Here is a 19,523-nt window from a genome sequence, read left to right on the forward strand (position 1 = left end):
CATATTTAGAGAGAGAGAAAGACATTCTAGGAAAGGAATGTTTATGTTAAAAACAGCAACAAAGCCCGGGTTTGTTTATTTACATATTTGCATGCTCCTCTACTACAATGAAAGTGAGTGGCTCATTAAATCAGGTATGGTTCCCACTAGGAGCTAACTGGGCCTGAAGCAATATTTCAAAGTCAAAGTACCTGTCATTTAAAGCAATGTTTGTGGTGTGAAATTACACCTCTCTGCCACTTAAATCACTATTTCCTATCTGAAGTCAAAAGTCATTGACATTTAAACCTGTCTTAGCAAAATTCTCTCTCAAGCAAAAGCAAACAAGAAACAAAAAAGGTAACCGAAGAAGCAAATCAAAACACCGGATCTTGCCTTTTGGCATTTAACAGACAGTGCTGATAAGTTTCTAGCCACACTCCCCTACAAACCAGAAGATTGATTATTTGGTGGTTTTTTTATTTGCTGTTTAGTTTACTGCTTTTATTATTTTTGTATATGCAGTAACTCAAGGTGGAAAACATACCTGATATTTCTTCCTCCTATAATTTTCCCTACAACAGCTACCCTCTGAGTTAGGTTGGGTTAAGAGAAGGACTGGCCCAAAGTCGCTGAGTTGGCTTTCATGACCAAGGCAGGACTAGAACTCTTTATTTATTTATTTATTTTTATTTATTTATTTTGTCCAATACACAATACATATAGAAGAGAATAGACATGAGATAATATATATAAAGAAAAATATAAAAATAGAGGAGAAGATATATGAAAGGAAGAAAATATATATGATATATGAGATAAAGGAAAGACAATTGGACAGGGGACGAAAGGCACACTAGTGCACTTATGTATGCCCCTTACTGACCTCTTAGGAACCTGGAGAGGTCAATCGTGGATAGTCTAAGGGAGAAATGTTGGGGGTTAGGGGCTGACACTATTGAGTCTGGTAATGAGTTCCACGCTTCGACAACTCGATTGTTAAAGTCATATTTTTTACAGTCAAGTTTGTAGCGGTTAATATTAAGTTTGAATCTGTTGTGTGCTCTTGTGTTGTTGCGGTTGAAAGCTGAAGTAGTCATTGATAGGTAGGACGTTGCAGTATATGATTTTGTGGGCAATACTTAAATCGTGTTTTAGGCGTCGTAGTTCTAAACTTTCTAGACCCAGGATTGTTAGTCTATTGTCTCCTGGTTTATACCTTGCCTTAATGACTGGATCAAACTAGAAGATTGTTTAATGTTGAATATTGCTTACTCCCACTTCATTTTGCAATGTCCAGGATTGGAACCTTTGAGCTATGACATATTGGGATACGTTTTATTTCTAACCAGGGAGAATACATAACTGTAGAAGAGCAGGCTGACCTGGAAGGCAGAGTTAAATGTGTCATCAGTTTGGAGTCATTGTGTTTCCACAAAAGACCCAGGCTCAGCCACCCAATGAATTTGATTGACCTTTATCTAGCACCCATTTAGCTTTGACTTTTAATTGACTAAATCATTGTATATAGGTAGCAATAATAAAGCCTTGAACACCACAAATGTTCTTCGCTTTTAACACCTGTCAATAACTAGATCAAAACACAGATGGGTCTGAGAAGAATCTGAATTTGTAGTGACTACTCAAAAGCAGTGCTTTTAGGCCCATTATACTGTATGTACATGGTCAAATTTCCAAGTAATTAGTTGCATGATATTTGCATGTAATGTGGACACATATTCAGGATGCACAGTTTTTCATGCAAACATATAAGAAATAATTAAGAAATTGTCCCATGCTAAATAATTTTAGAGTGCATGTTCTTTATTACAAACCATATAAAACTTTTCTGGCTTTCTGTATACCGGCCTGAAAATGGAAGTGTGGAATATACAGTTTATATTATTGTTATAGCTTTGAACAGGAGGTATAACTTTATTCACAATATGTTTTGGAAGAGATTGACAATACTACTTAGAAACTTATGACCTTTCTGGAAAATTTAAAATTGTTTTTCACACTTCCAATGCCAACTTCTTCATTTGTAGAAATATGTTTAGAGAATTCAGATTGAATTGTAAGGTGTTACAAACCATCTGTTTTCATTTCATTACATACCTTTCTTCAGAAGGGAAAACAGATGAAATTGGACGTTTGCTTTAAACTATGGAATTTATATTTTGTCATGTTTTCCATTTCTTCGTACCAATATCTGAGAACGTGTTATTTTTATTTAACTTGCCAGAAGAGTATACTGATGAGAAGACTAAGGTCCAATAGTGTTAAAGTAAGACATGAAGTATTGATTAATTCTTTTTAATGTATTTTTTTTAAAAAAAGCTTTTGTTTTGCTCCTGTTTATAGCAGTTTTAGAGGCTATTGGCAATATTGCATTTCACAGGAAAGATTCATTATCAGAAGCATCCTCTTTTTTCATAATCCTCTGATAAAAGAATCTTCTAAAATGCCAAACTTGGTGCTTCTGTTGCACAGACAAGACACTGGTTAAAACAAAGACAGCTAAATGCAAGGCATCAGACGTGATAGCTGTTCTCTGGTCTCTTGCCAAATTTAATAGAAGAACTCTGAATGTATTTAGCAGTAAGTCCAATGGCTAGAGGGAACACTTTTCTGAGTGGCTGGAGAAACTCCGGGGATAAATAAAGACAAGGATAAAGATAATGGAACAAAGATGGCAGTTGCGAGCATTAAAAAAAATAGCTTGGCTTTAGTGTGGCTTTATTTGTACTTCTCACATTGAATGAGTTGTATTTATGGCCAATTTCCAGGTTGTTTTCTTTCTTAATTCTTTCTGAGTTCAGTGAGTTGTACTTCTGAGTAGGTTTTTTTTTAAAAGACACTATAGCAGGAGTTTTCAGCGTTGGCAACTTAAAGACCCATGGACTTCAACTTCCAGAGTTTCCCATCCAGCCAGTTCTGGGAATTGAAGTCCACAAGTGTTACATTTGCCAAAGTTGGACACCCCTTCCCAAGATTGTGAAGAGACCTCCCACCAAATAGTGCAGTAGTGATTTTTTTCAGAGAAGGAATAATTACAGACATACAAAGGCACAATTTTATTAAAGGAAATATCAATATACAGTGGTACCTTAAGATACGAACTTAATTGGTGCCGGGGGGAGGTTCGTAAGATGAAAGGTTCGTAAGACGAAACATTGTTTCCCATAGGAAACAATGTAAAGTCAATTAATCCGTGCAACCAAAAAACCCCCCGCAAAAAAACGGCTTTCCGTGACTGCTGGGAAGCGGCGCGGCTGTTTTAAAAGGTGACAGCCGGCCTGGGGGGGCTTCCCAGCACAGGGTTCGGGGGTGCTGGGAAGCCCCCCAGGCCGGCTGTCATCTTTTAAAAGAGCCGCGCCGCTTCCCAGCTGTCTCCTGAAGCCGAACGGGAAGTTCGGCTTTGGTGTTTGGCGTTCGGAGACAGCTGGGAACCCAGCGGTCTCCCGAACGCCGAAACCGGAAGGGGCAAGGTGGGGGGGGGAGAACGGGAGGCTCAGCATTCCGTCAGTCGCAGCGCTGGCTGTCAACTTTTCTTTTTAGCACTGGGGAGGCAAGTCAGCTCCTGCCCAGTTTTAAAAAGAAAAGTTGACAGCCAGCGCTGCGGCTGACGGAATGCTGAGCTTCCCGTTCTCTCTCCGCCCCCTCGCCCCTTCGCCCCCCTGTGTTCCTAGGAGAAGTGCTGGTGAGGAGCAGAAGGTCTGTCTTGCCTCAATCCCCAGCACTTCTCCTAGGAACACAGGGAGGCGAAGGGGCGAGGGGGGGAGAGAAAACGGGAGGCTCAGGAAGGGAGCTCGGGAAGGAGCCCACGGTCAGTCGGATGCGGGCGGGAGGAAGGCGATTGTTCCGCTGCCGTCAGCATGGCCTGGCTGGCAGCGGAAGATGTAACGGAGCCCACGGGGGATTCGCCTTCCTCCCACCCGCAGCCGACTGATCGTGGGCTCCTTCGCAACCTCGGAGAGCTTCCAGGGCATGAAAGCTCACGAAAACCAGGAAGCTCTCCGAGGTTGCGAAGGAGCCCACGATCAGTCGGCTGCGGGCGGGAGGAAAGCGAATGCCACGGGGCTGGGCTCGGCTCCCCCCTCGGCTCCCCCCCTTACCAGCCCCGCCGCGGAAGGCTCCATTCTGTTCCCTGAATGGAGACCGCCGGCCGCTCAATCGGGCCGGCAGGGAACAGAATGGAGCCTCCCGTGCCTGCTTTGGCTTTGCGATTGGGCAGAGCGGCGGGAGTTGCGTCCAATCGCAAAGCCAAAGCAGGCACGGGAGGCGGTGAATGTCATGTCCTCTGGCCAGTCAAGCAAGGCAAGGCGGGGAATGTTGGGGGGGGAGTGAAGGAAATTTAAACAGATTACGAAAAGCTCGGTGGTGGATGGCATTCCTTCCAGGAAAATGTGCAGCCCAGCCTCCGTGGAGGCGTTTTTCTAAAAGGAGTGCAATCACCACCACCGAGCTTTTCGTAATCTGTTTAAATTTCCTTCACTCCCCCCCCCCCAACATTCCCCGCCTTGCCTCGCTTGACTGGCCAGAGGACATGACATTCATCGCCTCCCGTGCCTGCTTTGGCTTTGCGATTGGGCAGAGCGGCGGGAGGCGCGTCCAATCGCAAAGCCAAAGCAGGCACGGGAGGCAGTGAATGTCATGTCCTCTGGCCAGTCAAGCGAGGCAAGGCGGGGAATGTTGGGGGGGGAGTGAAGGAAATTTAAACAGATTACGAAAAGCTCGGTGGTGGATGGCATTCCTTCCAGGAAAACGCCTGGGGGGGGGGCTGGGCTGGGCATTTTCCTTGGCGATCTTCCCTTGGCTTCCCTGGCCGCCTGGCGCTGCGATCTTCCGATGTTCCCTTGGCTTCCCTGGCCACTTCCCTGGCCACTTCCCTGGCCACTTCCCTGGCCGCCTGGCGCTGCGATCTTCTGATCGCAGCACCAGGCGGCCAGGGAAGCCAGGGAAGATCAGAAGATCGCCAAGGGAAGATTGGAAGATCGCAGCGCCAGGCGGCCAGGGAAGCCAAGGCGGCCAGGGAAGCCAAGCCGGGAGCAGCGGCAACGCTGCTCCGGTTGCCTGGTCCTCTCCTGTCTCCCACGCTGTTGTTCCCCGCTGCGTCAGGCGCCGCAAGCCCCGAGTCAGACGCACCCTCGCTGCCGCGCCCAGCTGCTGCTGCCCGCCCCGTCCTAGCCAGAGCCTGAGCCGGCCCGCTCAGTCGCGCCTCCTCGCCCGCGGCCCGCCCACCCAGGATGCAGACCTGCTGCCTCTCCCGTGCCCGCCGCCGGCCTGATCCTGCGCCTCCTGCTTTCCCCCCCAGCCAAAAATACAAAGGCGGTCTGCCGCCGCCCGCGGAGCAATGGGAAACTGAAGCTGCTGGCGGTTTCAGACTCCCTTTGCTCCACGCTGCTCCGCCCTGCCTGTCATGCGATGGCAGACCGTCTTTGTGTTTTTCGCTGAGGGGGGGAAGCAAGAGGACCTTCCTGACTCCCTCCCCCAGCGTCGGACCTCCTGCCCTCCCTCCCAGCCAAAAACCCAAAGCGGCCTCCTGAACGCTGCCGCCGAGAAGCCCCGCAGCCCGGCTGTCACATTTTAAAACAGCCAGGTGGCTTCCCAGCAGCCTCTCCAAGCCGAACGCCAAACCCGAAGTTCCGGGTTTGGCTCCGGGAGGCAACTGGGAAGCCCCCTGGCTGTTTTAAAAGGTGACAGCCGGGCTGCGGGGCTTCCCAGCAGCCTCCCGAACGCCGAACCCGGAAGTTCGGGTTTGCCGTTCGTAACACGAAAAAAGTTCGTAAGAAGAGGCAAAATTTTTCTGAACCCCGGGTTCGTATCTCGGGTTGTTCGTAAGACGAGGGGTTCGTATCTTGAGGTACCACTGTATCAGGAATATTTATAGAAATATAACATTACCACACAGACCATCAAGATCAGAGTGGTCAAGGATGCACTTGTAGTATTCTATTGAAATAGCATGTTGTCAGTTTACATTTTTTGTATAAATGTTCAGATAGATGACAGGTCTTCTAAATGTGTTCAAGAAATATCTTTATTTATTTATTTTGTCAACATGGGCTGAAAAGCATGTGAGCATTTTTTTTTTAATTCTTACAACATAAACGACAACATCCCTGCTTACTGTAATTATATAGGAAACTGATCTATTGTCAACATGTATAGTTAATTTCTTTGTTTCTGCAAAAGTAGAATTAGTTCCTTCTAAAACAAGAATTGATACAGGTAGACCTTGACTTACAAGGTCATTTAGTGACCGTTCAAAGTTACAATGACATTCAAAAAAGTAACTTATGACCGTTTTTCACAGTTACAACCTTTGCAGCATCTCCAACACCATGTGATCAAAATTCAGATGCTTGGTAATTGGTTCATACTTATGACCATTGCAGCATCCCAGGGTCATGTGACCCCCTTTTGGAACCTTCTGACGAGAAAAGTCAATGGGGAAACCAGATTCACTTAATCATCAGTTTGCTAATTTATCAACTACAGTAATTCACTTAACAACTGTGGTGAGAAATGTCATAAAATGGGGCAAAACTCATTTAACAACATAAAATGGGGTCAATTGTGGTCACAAGTCGAGGTCTGCCTGTATTTGAGGTGATTTGATAGTGATGTAACACTTTTACCCAGGGCAGATTTGATAAAGTCCTCATTGTGTCAGTGGAGATTAAATTGGACAATAAACTGATGTATTTCTTGGTGACATGTAAATGCTTTTGGTAGGATGTTCTGTAATGAGAAACTTGATTGATGCATGGGCTTGTCTAGCTATGTTAATGCTGTGTATAAACAGCAGCATTTCATTTTTTTTTCTAGAGCATCCATTTTTTCCACCTCTAAGAAATGCTTCATGGGTTTTCTCCACTTTTATTCTTGAGGTATAGTTAACATAGTTGGCAATATTAAGAGAACCTGTGTATCCTTTATGTTTTTGCTGGTTTCATCTTACTCCCAGTACATATACAGTAGAATAAAATGGGATTTGGCTAGCTAGAATTAATTTATACTGATTTGTATTATTACATTGATTTCTATTTATTACTGAATTTAAATGCAAAGGCGTTCAGGAGGTTTACCATTTCAACGTTCAGTTAACCAAATCAACATTCTCATTGTAAACTTTTATCCTCAATTTGTACACTATTGCCATTCTACAACAGTAATAATAAATTCCCAAATTCCAGAAATAAAAGTTTAGATTTATGCTTGCTTACATTTGAAAAACAAACTGCTTATTCTTATTTCTAAAGTTTATAAAGCATTTCTTTTTCATGCTGACCCTTGCAAGTCAAACACATAAGTATGATGGACTTGCTCTAATTCAAAATCATTAAACATTTAAGTCAGTTTATCAGTGTTTTTGTTCAAATAATTTATTTGTAACAAATATTTTATTTGCAACAAATAAAAATGTCTTTAAGAAAATATAAGCAGTTTCTCAATGTACTTCTTTGTATTGTTTTGTTTTTTTACAGAATCCAGTCTGGCTCCTATCTCAGCACTGGTTGGTTCACCTTAATTCTAGCAATGGATGCCTGCTACAGAATACATGTCTACGGAATGATAAATGACACCTACTGCAAGTAAGATCATAGCACATTATTTTGATGCGTCCACAGATCTAATGCCCTGTCAAAATTTCACGATTCATTTTAATATCATAAACCCGACAAATGCATTAGGCAGCCACTGCCTAGCAGAACTATATTGACACCGCACTTTATTGACAGTGTATTTAGACTCTGTATGATACACTGTATTGAATAAATAAAATTATTTATAAAAATGTAATGACCAATGCTATAAAGGCCTTTTAACATTAAAGAACTTTCTGCCAAAGTTGAACTGAACTGCAGAAATAGGAAAGTATATTTGCTTTCCACAGTTTTTGTAGAGTTGAAAATGTTCAGGTTAGGAAGCACAAATGTGCTCTTGAGCAGATTTTGAGCAAACTTTTCAAATTCTCTCATCTTCCACAGTGAATAAAGAGGTTGGTGTGCAATTATTCCCTACCTAATTAGAAACCTATGATGTATAAACCATGTACACATTAGGAAGTTCTGTTACAGCAGTAAAAAAAAGCTGAAGTTCAGAGTTGGCTACAAAAATCAGTGCTTTGTGGGCATAAAGTGAGATCCAATTTAAGGAAAGTCCATAAGACAAAAAAAATATTGTGTCTGTTGTTTATCCTTCTTTGAAAAGCATCCTTACATTCCACGAATTAGGATGTTGCAATCCCAGAGCTTAATTTGGCCCCTACTCTTCCTTTCCTGCCAATTACAAGCCTCCAAAAATAATAACAGAGTTTCCTGTCATTTTGAAGAATGAAGCTTATAAAAGCTGTTTGTGATCTCCCCAAAGACTGCACATTTTTAAAAGAATAAAAACACACAAACCATTCCCTAATATGCAGGAACAAAACCTATAAACTCACTTAGAAGCCTGGTGGAGTCTAATGAACAAGATGTTATATTGTTTTCATAATTCCCTGTTTAAGCTAGCATTGCTTTCCTCTCTTAATTATTTTTTGAGTCTGAAAGTATTATGACATAGTTATATACTGTAGCCCATTACCGCTGTGCACCCCCTTTTCGTGCCCCATTTTTGGCCCGTTCCAAGCAGCAGGAATCGTGGCTGCTGCCTATCCCCGCCACCAAAAACAGGACGCAAGCAGGGCAAAAATGGGGCAGGCAGAGGCCAAAAAGACATGGGATGAAATGGAGCATGAGGAAGCATCAATAGGTGGCAGCAGTGACGACCGGCAGCAGCACCAATGTATACTGTATGGGCTGTGCTGAAGCAGACCAGGCTGATTGTTGTTTGCTGCATGGAGGCAAATTGCTGAGAGGCAGAGGCCGAAGGGTGGGGGCTGGTGTGTGGTCAGGGCATTCATTCTATAAGTGGCACAGACATTTCCACTTTTTTAGGCGTCTTATAGTCCAAAAAATACAGTACATTAAACTGGGCTTAATCAAACTAAGATGTTATGCGTATATTTTTTTCTATAAATCTAGTGCTGACAATTCGTCCATTGTTCCAATATTATAAGTAATTGTTGAGTTACGACTGCATCAGAAGGATGCTTTTATTGCCCATGAAGCAGTTCCAGCTGTTCTGAAACATCATTCTGCCCCTCCTTTGTGAACACAAAACCACATAGCTGTTATTTGGAAATCCGTTAGCATTTACTACTGGTTGTAAAGTATCCCACAATCATGGGATTGCCATTTGCAATCTTCTCTTTCTGGTTTCCCCAAAAGGTAGATAGGGTAGCTGGCAGAGTCGGTCATAAGCAGATGGGACAGAGGGGAACTGCCCACCCAGCCACCCATGGGAGCCCTTGATTGACTCCAAGGGTTAGTAGGACAAATGAAGCTGCTGTCCCCTGCCCAGCTTCAGCCTGCTCCCCACCCAGCCACACACAAGAGCCCTCAGCCAGCTCCAAGGCCCCACAGGGCATCATGTATCTTTCTGTTCATCTACAACCTTTGACGGATATACTCAGCTGATGTGAGACACAATCCTCCTTCAGAAGCCATCTGGGTACAAATCTCACAATTCTTTGGGTTCCATTTTAAGGCGGCTTTAAGGATCTTGGTAATAGCATCCATTTGCAGAATAGTACAAGAGGTGGGAAGCAGGCCAGAAGTCTGATTGAACCAGAATTGCAGTCATTGATCAAAACAGTCACGTAACATCTTGCTTAATAACTGCTTCACTTAACAACTGAGATTTCAGGCCCAATTGTGGTCATAAGTCAAGTATTGCCCATATAATAATCTTCTTTAAATGACCCCATAATTCCTTGTGGGGTGAAGTCAGAGCAATAAACAGTGTTTATTGGCCGGATGCCCTTTCTGTTGCCAATGCGGAGTTATATTCATTGAATATTATATATTCAATGTGTCCAGAGAGAGAAATATCTGCCTCAGCCTAGGATTGAACTCTCAGCCTCCTGATTGTGAGGCAAGAGTTCCACCTCTTGGCCACCACATCAATAGTACTGCCCATATAATAATTGTTGAATATTATATGAAAGCTATTAAGGGTAACACTGTTGTGAAGCATAGTGACAAAGTGTATTTATTTCCCACAAAAATGTTCCGAATCTACTACCATTTGTGATAGGTTTGGTGTCTGTCTGTGCAAATATGTTAATAGATAAATTTCTAGCTTCTGATGTAGGCACTTCTACACTGTCACTACTTCTGTCGTCCAATTTCATGAAAGCAGTTTGAAGATAATAGATGATAGCCTTCTGCGAATTTCTCAATACTAAAGGAAGGAAAAGGCTATCAATTCTTCAGTTATGGGAGGTCTCAAAGAACCAAGCATTCCTGCTCCTTACAAAAACAGCTGGAAAGTTCATTGGGCCAGAATTTGTACAAGTCTGGAAACCGACCACCCATAATGTCTCATAGTCCTTCAAAGAAAAGATTAGCTTTATTGTGGTTTCATATAGACTGCAGCTGAGCCAGAATATATATCAATTGACTTATTTTCTTTTAAAACCTAGCCTTCGTGATAATACCACAAAGACCCAAAGCTGCTTTCACACTGGCCTTGAATCAGGCTGTAAGAAAAATATTGCTGGCATTGGCTTTTTCTGTCATGCAGTTTCAGAGTCAGAATCTTTTTATGCCCAGGGATGACAATCATGGCTATGTTTGGAACTAGAACAAAAGGCTTCTCTCTTTGCTTTGTCACACTACAAGATGTAATTCAGCTAGAATCTCTGAGTTAGCAGCCATGTTGCATGATAAAATGAAAGCCACCATCACTCTCCACCATCCTTACAATATGCCATAGAATTTTACCTGTTAGTGTAAAAAATGATAAGAAGTCATTTTTCCTCAGTGTAACTTCAAGCAGTCACTAAATAACTGGTTGTAAATCAAGGACTACCTAGCTGTCTTTTTTATAGATAAAGTAGCCTTCCCTAACCTGGGGCTTTCCATTTGTTCTGACCTGTTACTTCCAGATTTTTTTTCTGGAAGTTTGAAGGTTGTTATTACAAATGTGTGGGGGGTTACAGCAAGAAAAAGCTGTTTGTACACTTATAGATAGAACATGTGTATAGCATATTTATTTATCAAAGTGACTTGGGGAGGTTCACAAATACAAACAATCAAGCCATATAAAAGAGATAGAATTAGAGTAAAAACAGAATAAAATTAGAGGTTAAAAGGAGGGTTAAAAGGCAGGGTGAACACCCTCAGGCTACCAATCATCACCAACCCAAGTTGCGTGCTGGCCTTGAATCTCAAGGCCAGTTGATAGAGGCAAGTCTTCACACAATGCCAGGCCTAAAAAGACTATGGGTCAATTTCACCTTTGAGGACCAAATATTCTGGAGGGAGGGGGGCAGCAGAAGAGAAAGGTCTCACCATTGTGATGACAATGTGGGGGGAGTGGAAAAAGAGTATTTCATCGATGTCTGTGTTTTGACTTTGTTCTAGGTCAGAAGGCTTTAGGAAAGTCCCATATCACTACTATGAACCTGGGAGGAGTGAGTGCGATGAGTACTTCCTTCATGAAAATGCACCCTACGGAGGCCATAGGTTCATCACAGAAAAGAAAGTATTTGCCGAATGGGCTAAGAAACATACGATAACATTTACACACCCTAATTGGACTTTGTCTTGATGCTGGTTATCCCAAATTTCCACAACGTAGGCCCTGAATTTAAATGGACAATCCTCCTTAGGTGATAGCGCAGAAAGTGATGGTTCTGCCGTGTGCTGTTTGTGTGTCTGTGTGTACTCAGCTGTGGAGGATTCTTATTCTGTTTCATTTTAACTGGATCTCTTTTTTTTCCTTAGAAGTTCAACATGGCCACAGCTTATTTGCTTAGAGGATGAACTTCTGCCAAGAGGGGAAAACACTATCCTATACAAGCTCAGTGTTTTGGGTTCTGTGGATAATGTCTCTAGTACTTGAATTTCAATGATAAATGTTACTGTTAAAACAACCCACTCGCTTTTTGGGCAGTAACAGCCAGACAAATTGGTCTTGCAAATATACAGTTTGCATGGCTGCAGATTTACTGCAAATGAGCCACTTAGACATGTGCTAAGAAGATCCTGATTGCACTTGATTTCTAGAAGAAAGCTAACTAGGTCTGAACTCAGAGACAATCCATCTGGCAGAATGCCTCCAGGTGTTCTGACATGGTCTCCATTTTCTCAGCATCTATTTATTTAAGTTATATTCCCTTTTTGGAACACAACTAAGAATGGTATCTAAGCCCAGCAGGTAATAGAGTTTTGGGCAATGACATTTCTTGTGATCTAGAGTGATTCTCAAACGCCTACCTCACCAAGGGTGTTGTGAAAAGAAATCAATGCAGCTGCAGTGATTTTTTAAAAACCAATCAAATATGCTTATTTATATTTTTTTATATAAGTTCAAGGATTTTTGGCACATATTCCTCCTTAGCTCCTATTTAAGAATACTAAACCCGTGTATATGAAATTATTTCTTTGAAACTCTACAGCGACATTCCAACTCTGAAAGCTCGGGTGTGGATTAATTTCTTCAAAAGATTCTTTTTCACATCCCCCCCTTTGATGATAAGAGAGCCTAGAATGCTTGAGCTGCCCATGTGTAATTGAAGTGCTACACGCCTTGTTTTATCCATGCCTCAGAGAGCATACAAAGCATTCGATCATTTAAATTCCATTTTACTTAGAAAGATTTACTACAGAGATATGAGCTCCAAAAAGCAGGGAAGAAAAAAATGACAGACATTATAAAAAAAATTCATTCTATTTTTAAGTTCAATTTATATCCGATGTGTGTGTGTGCGTGTGCGTGAGTGTGTGTAAAACAGCCTAAATGACTTCAAGTTCCATATCATTTCAAAAAGTTCCTTTAAAAACTGCAAAATACTTGGATATCCTTACTGCAATACTGTAATCATACTGCTAAAACTTGAAAAAAAAAGTTGGATTGGTCATTTTTGTACAAAGTGCTCAAAGAGGCTAAGTATTGAATTCATCCCACATTTTGTATTGCTTTGCTGAATCATGAAAAGGCGATAGCAAAGTCATATTTTTTTACATATTAAAAAGTTTGTATAAGGACTGCTTTTTGTATTGTATATTTGTATATGGAGGTCTGTAGGCCCTATATAATCCCATTTCCACTTTTTCAAGTGCCATGCTGCTACATATTGTGTGACTGTGTATTTTGACCCAAGGATCTTCTACTACAATATCCAAAGGCAAATTGTTCGTTCTCATCCTGAGAAATGTTGGTAGTATCTAATGAGTTACCACAAGTCTGTCTTTTATTTGGAAGCTTGTCACTACCTCAAAGAAAACACAAAGTTGTGTCAGATGGTTCAGCAGTCAAAGTTTATGACAGAATGTGTATATGAAAAATATCATTTACCATCAATATATTCCAGTGCTCCGCATTTTTACTATTCTTCTGTTGATTCCAGTTCCCCCCCCATGACCAAATTATTACTTCTGATTTGTTTGAATTGTTTTAATATGTTATATATCTTTTTGAAAACCAGATACTTCTCTTTTTTATATAGAACTACCTATGCATTGTACTTGGTAGGCATAGCATGATATAAATGCTAATGAGATATTAAAGTAGGATTTAGGAATTTGCAATCACATGTATAACACCCACATATATCCATTTTATACTACCAGTTTCCTTTCAAAAAATCCTCCTAGTTACAGCAGTGTCAAGAATACTTGATTCCTAGACATCCTCAGTATTTCTAGAATTACATGATCAAATTAAATCACTTTGGAATCTGTAGGGTAGATGTTCACAGAGAAGAACCAACCCAAGTGGAAGCTGAAAGTTCTAATAGTAAATCAATACTATGGTCATTGGCACATCTAAAAGAAAGAAAGAAAGAAAGAGAGGAGAAACTCGGTTGTCCTTTAACTGTTCCCTTGATTGTGTTGTACAGATCTCTTTGATCTTAATAGTTTCTGGGTTTGCCATTTGGGAGAAATCAAAAGTTGGCAATTTGAATTTGCTGCCCTTGAACTAATTCCAAACTTTCCTCTGAGCAATCAGTTCTTTAGCTTTGTAGAAAGAAGAGCTTGTCCTTCCATAGAGGCAAAGAGAAGAAAAAGTAGGGGATGGAAAGAAAGAAAGAAAGAAAGAAAGAAAGAAAGAAAGAAAGAAGGGAATGGCAAAGAAAAAGAGTGTAACATCCATACCATATTTGGCCTTGGTTCCATATTCCATCATGCTCTGCTTTTTCCATTGTCAGCCCACAGTATCTAAGATGGAATAAGACCTTCAGTACAAATCTACCCCCAACATATGAATTGATTTTCCACATAAACACTACCCCAATGATTGAGTCATATACCCTGCAGTGTTTTGGATTCAATTGCAGGTAGTCCTGGGCTTATAACCATTTGTTTGGTGACCATTTGAAGATACCAGAGCACTGAAGATTGGTTTTAACCCTTACAATCATTGCAGCATCCCCATGGTCACATGATCAAATATTGGAGGCTTGGCAACTGGCAAGTACTTATGACAGTTGCCCTGTCCTGACTCATGTGATCACCATTTGTAACCTTCCCAGCTGGCTTCTGAGAAGCAAAGTCAACGGGACAAGCCAGCTTCACTTAACAACTGCCCTGCTTAGCAACAGAAATTTTGGTGATAAGGCAAAGACTACCTGTATATAAAATTTGAGTAATATTTGCATTAATAGCTTCAGAATAGCCTCATAGCCTGTCTGTTGGGAAGAACAGGTTTTTCTCCGTACTGAAGGAGGGGGTCCAGCAGTCACGTGGGTTGCTCCTGTCCAATCCGATGGGACTGAGCCTAGTATTAAAAAAGCCTGCTGGATCCGCCCCTTCCCCAGAATTCGCTCAGTCCCGCTATCCAGCGGTCGTGTGAACGCTCGTTCCTCTCAAAACACCTTCCCTTCGATCTTTCTCTTCTAAAAACAGTAAGATTATTCTATTATTAAAGCTTGCCGGCAGTGGATTCTATTCAGCCCTACCGGGCTTCGAGTTTGGGGGAGAAGTGAGCGGCACAGCCATTCGCGGTTTATTTTCCCTCCGTGCTGTCGCTGCAGCCGGCCTGGAATTTAACTTTATTCCTCTCGGCCTGGAGGTCCTGCCGGGGCAAGCCACTGTTTACATAACGATTTAAGGGCTATTTACCTCCTGCGGTGTGGAACCTGATTGTCTCCCGGACTTAGTTCCCTCCGATTGCAAATTAAACGGAGCAGGTTTTTTGGCGCGAAGACCCTCGCGCCCAGTAACTTCGCACTTTCGGTTTTGCTCTTCTTGGTCAGCCATCAGTGCTTCCAGTCCGCCGCTTGACCCTGGAGTAGCTGTGAGTCCCTCAGGTCTATTCTCCATGGAAGTGGCCTCCAACCAGTGTGCCTTGGTTTACTTAATTTAAGTTTAGTGAGGCCTGCCACGCTGCATTTAGGGACACGAACTCTTGGTACTGTCCGGATTGCCCCTAAGTCGCAGCCGCTCCTGGGCCTAGGAGCAGGGTCCCCTCTCCTCTTGGGAAGCTCATTAAATTCTTCTCCCCCCTAAAATTCTTGGCTCAAGCCTCGTCTTCTGTAATTTGTTCAGACTATGGCTTCTTTTCCCAAGAGAGGCACTACTAAAGGTCCCAGAGAGGTTAGGCCTACTGGTGATGAATCTACTAATATCCCCCAGGCCTCTTCCTCCTCTTCTTCAGGGGCCCATTCCTTGGCTAAGTCCACCAGGGCTGAGAAGAGAAGGGACCTAGCCCTGCAAAAAATATATGATAAATCAGCCAAACGTTTAAAGGTGCAGGCCTAAGTGCATGTGAATCCAACCCCCCCCCCCCAGAGGCCTCTAACCTGCCTCTCTCTTGGGTTCCTGTGCTATCCCTGGATGAGCCAAACCTAAATCCACCCCAACCTAACCTATGGGGTTAGGTCCAGAGGAGCCAGATATTACTGAGGATTCCTCCCAGCCAGAACCTTCTCAGGCCTTCAGGGATCCTCCCATTTTTCCGTCTGATATTTCTTCCTTGCCTCCGGAGTTTCAGTCTATCTTGTCTGTTTTGACTAAAACCATTGATGCTAAACTCTCGGCCATCAATGTTCCTTCCTTGTCTCATCCCCCTCCACGTTCCTCCCGTCCCGTGAGTTCTTCTCCTTCCTACAGAGCCCCAGTCATGGAGGACTCTGATTCCTCTCAGGAAGAGAATGAGGACGTGGATGCAGAAGAGGATGATGACCCCTTTCAGCATCTGTCGGAAGATGAGGACTCTCAAATTAAGATTCCAGCCCCAGCATCCATCTTTCCACCTCAACTCTTCAAATCTCTCCTTCTTAAGGCAAGAGTATCCACGGGGCTAGCCGCGCAAGAAAAGCAGGCTACTCCTTCCACAGACCCTCCGGAGGAAAATCTTCCTTATTTCATGGAAGAACAGGAAGACAATGAGGTAATTCCTATGCCCAAATTGTTTAAGGACACCTTGCTCAAACAGTGGGACCACCCAACCTCTGGCTTCACTCCCACTTCCAAGGACAAGAAGCTTTACAAGCTCTCTCCCTCCTATGAGGAACTCCTAGCCTGTACCAGGCCAGATGATCCGGTGAAAACCCTTCACTCGGCTGCTGCCATGCCTGGTGAAGCAGAGGAGGTCCTCCGTCCAGAAGACAAGCGTCTTGAGCAAATGCTCAAAAGAGGTTTCTTCGCTGACTCATGGGCCATTAAAAGTGCTGCAGCAGCATCCTTCTTTTCCAGAGCCATGCTCTTGTGGCTTCGTCAGCTCCAACAACATCTACCTCCAGATGATCTACGAGGCCAACAAGATTTCAACAAAATCTTTGCAGCTGCCCAATATGTAGCAGATGCTACTCTCCAATCTTCCAGATTTGCAGCCAGGTCAGTATCGGCCTCCACAACAGACAGAAGACTTCTATGGCTCCGCCCTTGGCAGGCGGGAGTAAGGCAGAAGTGGCAGTTAGCCATGGGTCCTCTGAAATGCAATCTCCTCTTTGGAGACCTTCTGGACCCTCTCCTCACAGAGACCACGGACAAGAAAAAGGTCTTAGGACCTACCACCAAGAAGGCCTCTAAACCGCAGTCCTTTCGGCGCACAGGGCGTCAACAGGATCAAGGGTTCGCCTTTCAAAGGAATCCAGGTCAGTATTCCCCTCGATTTCGATCCCAATCTAGAAACTCCAGGGGCAGAGGTTCCCGCTACCAGAGGGGATCCTCCTCTACCAGAGCCTCCAAAAAATCCAGATGGTGAGTCTCCCTCTTTTCCCATAGGCGGTCGTCTGGCCTGTTTCTCCTCCGCCTGGCACCGTTCTTGTAAGGACCCCTGGGTCATTGATACTGTGGAAAGGGGTCTCCGTTTAGAGTTCATTTCTCCTCCCTCTAACCATTTTATTTCTTGTCCTTCTCCTAGCTCCTCTACATTTCGTATCCGAATGGAGGAGGCTATTTCTCATTTGTTAGCTATTAAAGCTATCCAGCCGGTCCCCTCTCTCCAGAGAGGCTTGGGCTTCTACTCCATCCTCTTCATGGTCCCTAAGTCCTCTGGAGGTTGGAGAGCCATTTTAGACCTAAAAAAATTGAACCAATTCATAAAATATAGGAAATTTAAAATGCATTCCCTATCCTCCATCTTAGCCGCCCTGCATCCGGGGGATTTTATGGTCTCCCTAGACCTTACAAAAGCCTACCTCCATATCCCCATTGCCAAAGGCCATAGAAAATTTCTGCGTTTTGCCTTTCAGGGCAGACATTTTCAGTATAGGGCTATGCCATTTGGGCTCTCCTCAGCTCCCAGAGTCTTCACTAAGCTCTTGGGATCCCTGGCGGCTCATATCCGGGCCACGCCCATTCATATTTTATGTTATTTAGATGACATTTTACTTCATGGGAATTCAAAAGATGGAGTGGCTGCAGATCTCTCCTCCACCATGTCGGTTCTACAGAACCATGGTTTCTCTATTAATTTCAAAAAGAGCCACCTTAAGCCATCTACTTCCATTCTACATCTGGGAACTGTCATTAATTCTGAGATATCCCAGATTTTCCTCTCTCTTGAGAGAAAACGCAGCATGATGGATCTCATCGCTCGCACCATATCCCAGCAATCTGCCTCCATCGTCACCCTATCCTCCCTACTGGGAAAGATGGTGTCATGTATTGGCATTGTCCCCTGGGCCCGCCTTCACGCCAGGGAACTACAGTGGCTTCCGTTACCATTCCAGAGATCGGGCCACAGCAACTCGACTCGTCGCATCGCCATTCCACCGACAGTTCACAGATCCCTCAAGTGGTGGACTTCTCCAGCCCTAGACAAGGGATCTCCCTTCCGGTGCCCAGACCAGTTTGTTGTCACCACAGATGCCAGCCTCTCGGGCTGGGGAGCCCATGCCCAGGGTCTACTAGCCCAGGGCACGTGGTCACCGGAGGAGGCTTCCAGGCCCATCAATTGGCTAGAATTAAGAGCTGTGTCTCTAGCTCTAAAGCAATTCAAACCTCATATCTCCAACCAGAATGTTCTGATTCTTACCAACAACATAGCCACCAAAAGCCACATTTGCAGACAGGGAGGCACAAGATCCAAGGCCCTCATGAGGGAGGCCCTAAAGTTAGGCCTTTGGGCGGAGAAACATCTCCAGTCGCTCCTAGCCGATCACATCTCGGGGAGCCTCAACGTCCAAGCGGACTGGCTATCGCGAGCAACCATAGATCCAGGAGAGTGGAATCTCCATCAAGCACTGTTCCACCAAATCTGCCTCAGGTTCGGCCATCCAGTGCTGGATCTGTTTGCGACCGAAGCCAACGCCCAGCTCCCTCGTTTCATCTCCAGGTTTCCATCCCCGGGAGCAGAGGCAATCAATGCTCTCAGGATCCCTTGGCCTCCAGGTCTTCTGTATGCCTTCCCTCCAATTCCAATTCTGCCAGACGTGGTTCACAAGATCATCCTAGAGAGGGCTCGAGTAATTCTGATCGCCCCTCACTGGCCTCGCAGGCCCTGGTTCGCGGACCTCCAACAGCTGTCCGTCCAGGACCCCTGGCGACTCCCCATTTCGGAGGATATGTTGCGGCAGGGGGCCTCTTTCCACCCAGATCCGGAGTCGTTCCACCTCACCGCCTGGCTATTATCCGGAGAGACCTAGACCTGCGAGGGTACGACCCAGACACAGTGGAAATCATCCTGAAGTCTAGAAGAGGGTCTACCAACCGGATATACGACCATACTTGGTCCAAATTCCATCAGTGGTGCTCACAGGAGGGCTTATCTTCCCTGTGTCTTCCCATTCACAGGATAATCTCCTTCCTCATGAAAGGTTTCCACCAAGGCCTCTCTACCAGCATCATCCGTCGCCACCTGGCAGCCATCTCTTCTGTCTTGGCGGGGCCTCGCAGGCAGCCCCTCCGCTCCTTTCCGGAAATCCAAGAATTTCTCAGAGGAGTGGCCAACCTCAGACCTGCTAAGATCCACAGATATCCTTCCTGGGACTTGCCACGGGTTCTCCATTCCCTTACTCAGGCACCCTACGAACCCCTGAA

At 44.1% G+C, this 19,523-nt stretch overlaps 1 protein-coding gene across 1 annotated transcript in view; it reads left to right on the plus strand.

Moving 5' to 3' along the window:
• The window catches only part of ST6GALNAC3 (ST6 N-acetylgalactosaminide alpha-2,6-sialyltransferase 3), a 445,976-nt gene extending 432,893 nt beyond the window's left edge, over nt 1-13,083 (plus strand). Inside the window, exons 4-5 of the mRNA XM_070746190.1 lie at nt 7,473-7,580; nt 11,457-13,083. Of these exons, the coding sequence (XP_070602291.1) occupies nt 7,473-7,580; nt 11,457-11,643 (295 nt within the window). The 3' untranslated portion in view covers nt 11,644-13,083. The remainder of the gene's footprint in view (nt 1-7,472; nt 7,581-11,456) is intronic.
• Nucleotides 13,084-19,523: the final 6,440 nt, after the last annotated feature.

The sequence above is a fragment of the Erythrolamprus reginae genome, chromosome 3, assembly GCF_031021105.1.
Source record: "Erythrolamprus reginae isolate rEryReg1 chromosome 3, rEryReg1.hap1, whole genome shotgun sequence".
Taxonomy (NCBI): domain Eukaryota; kingdom Metazoa; phylum Chordata; class Lepidosauria; order Squamata; family Dipsadidae; genus Erythrolamprus; species Erythrolamprus reginae.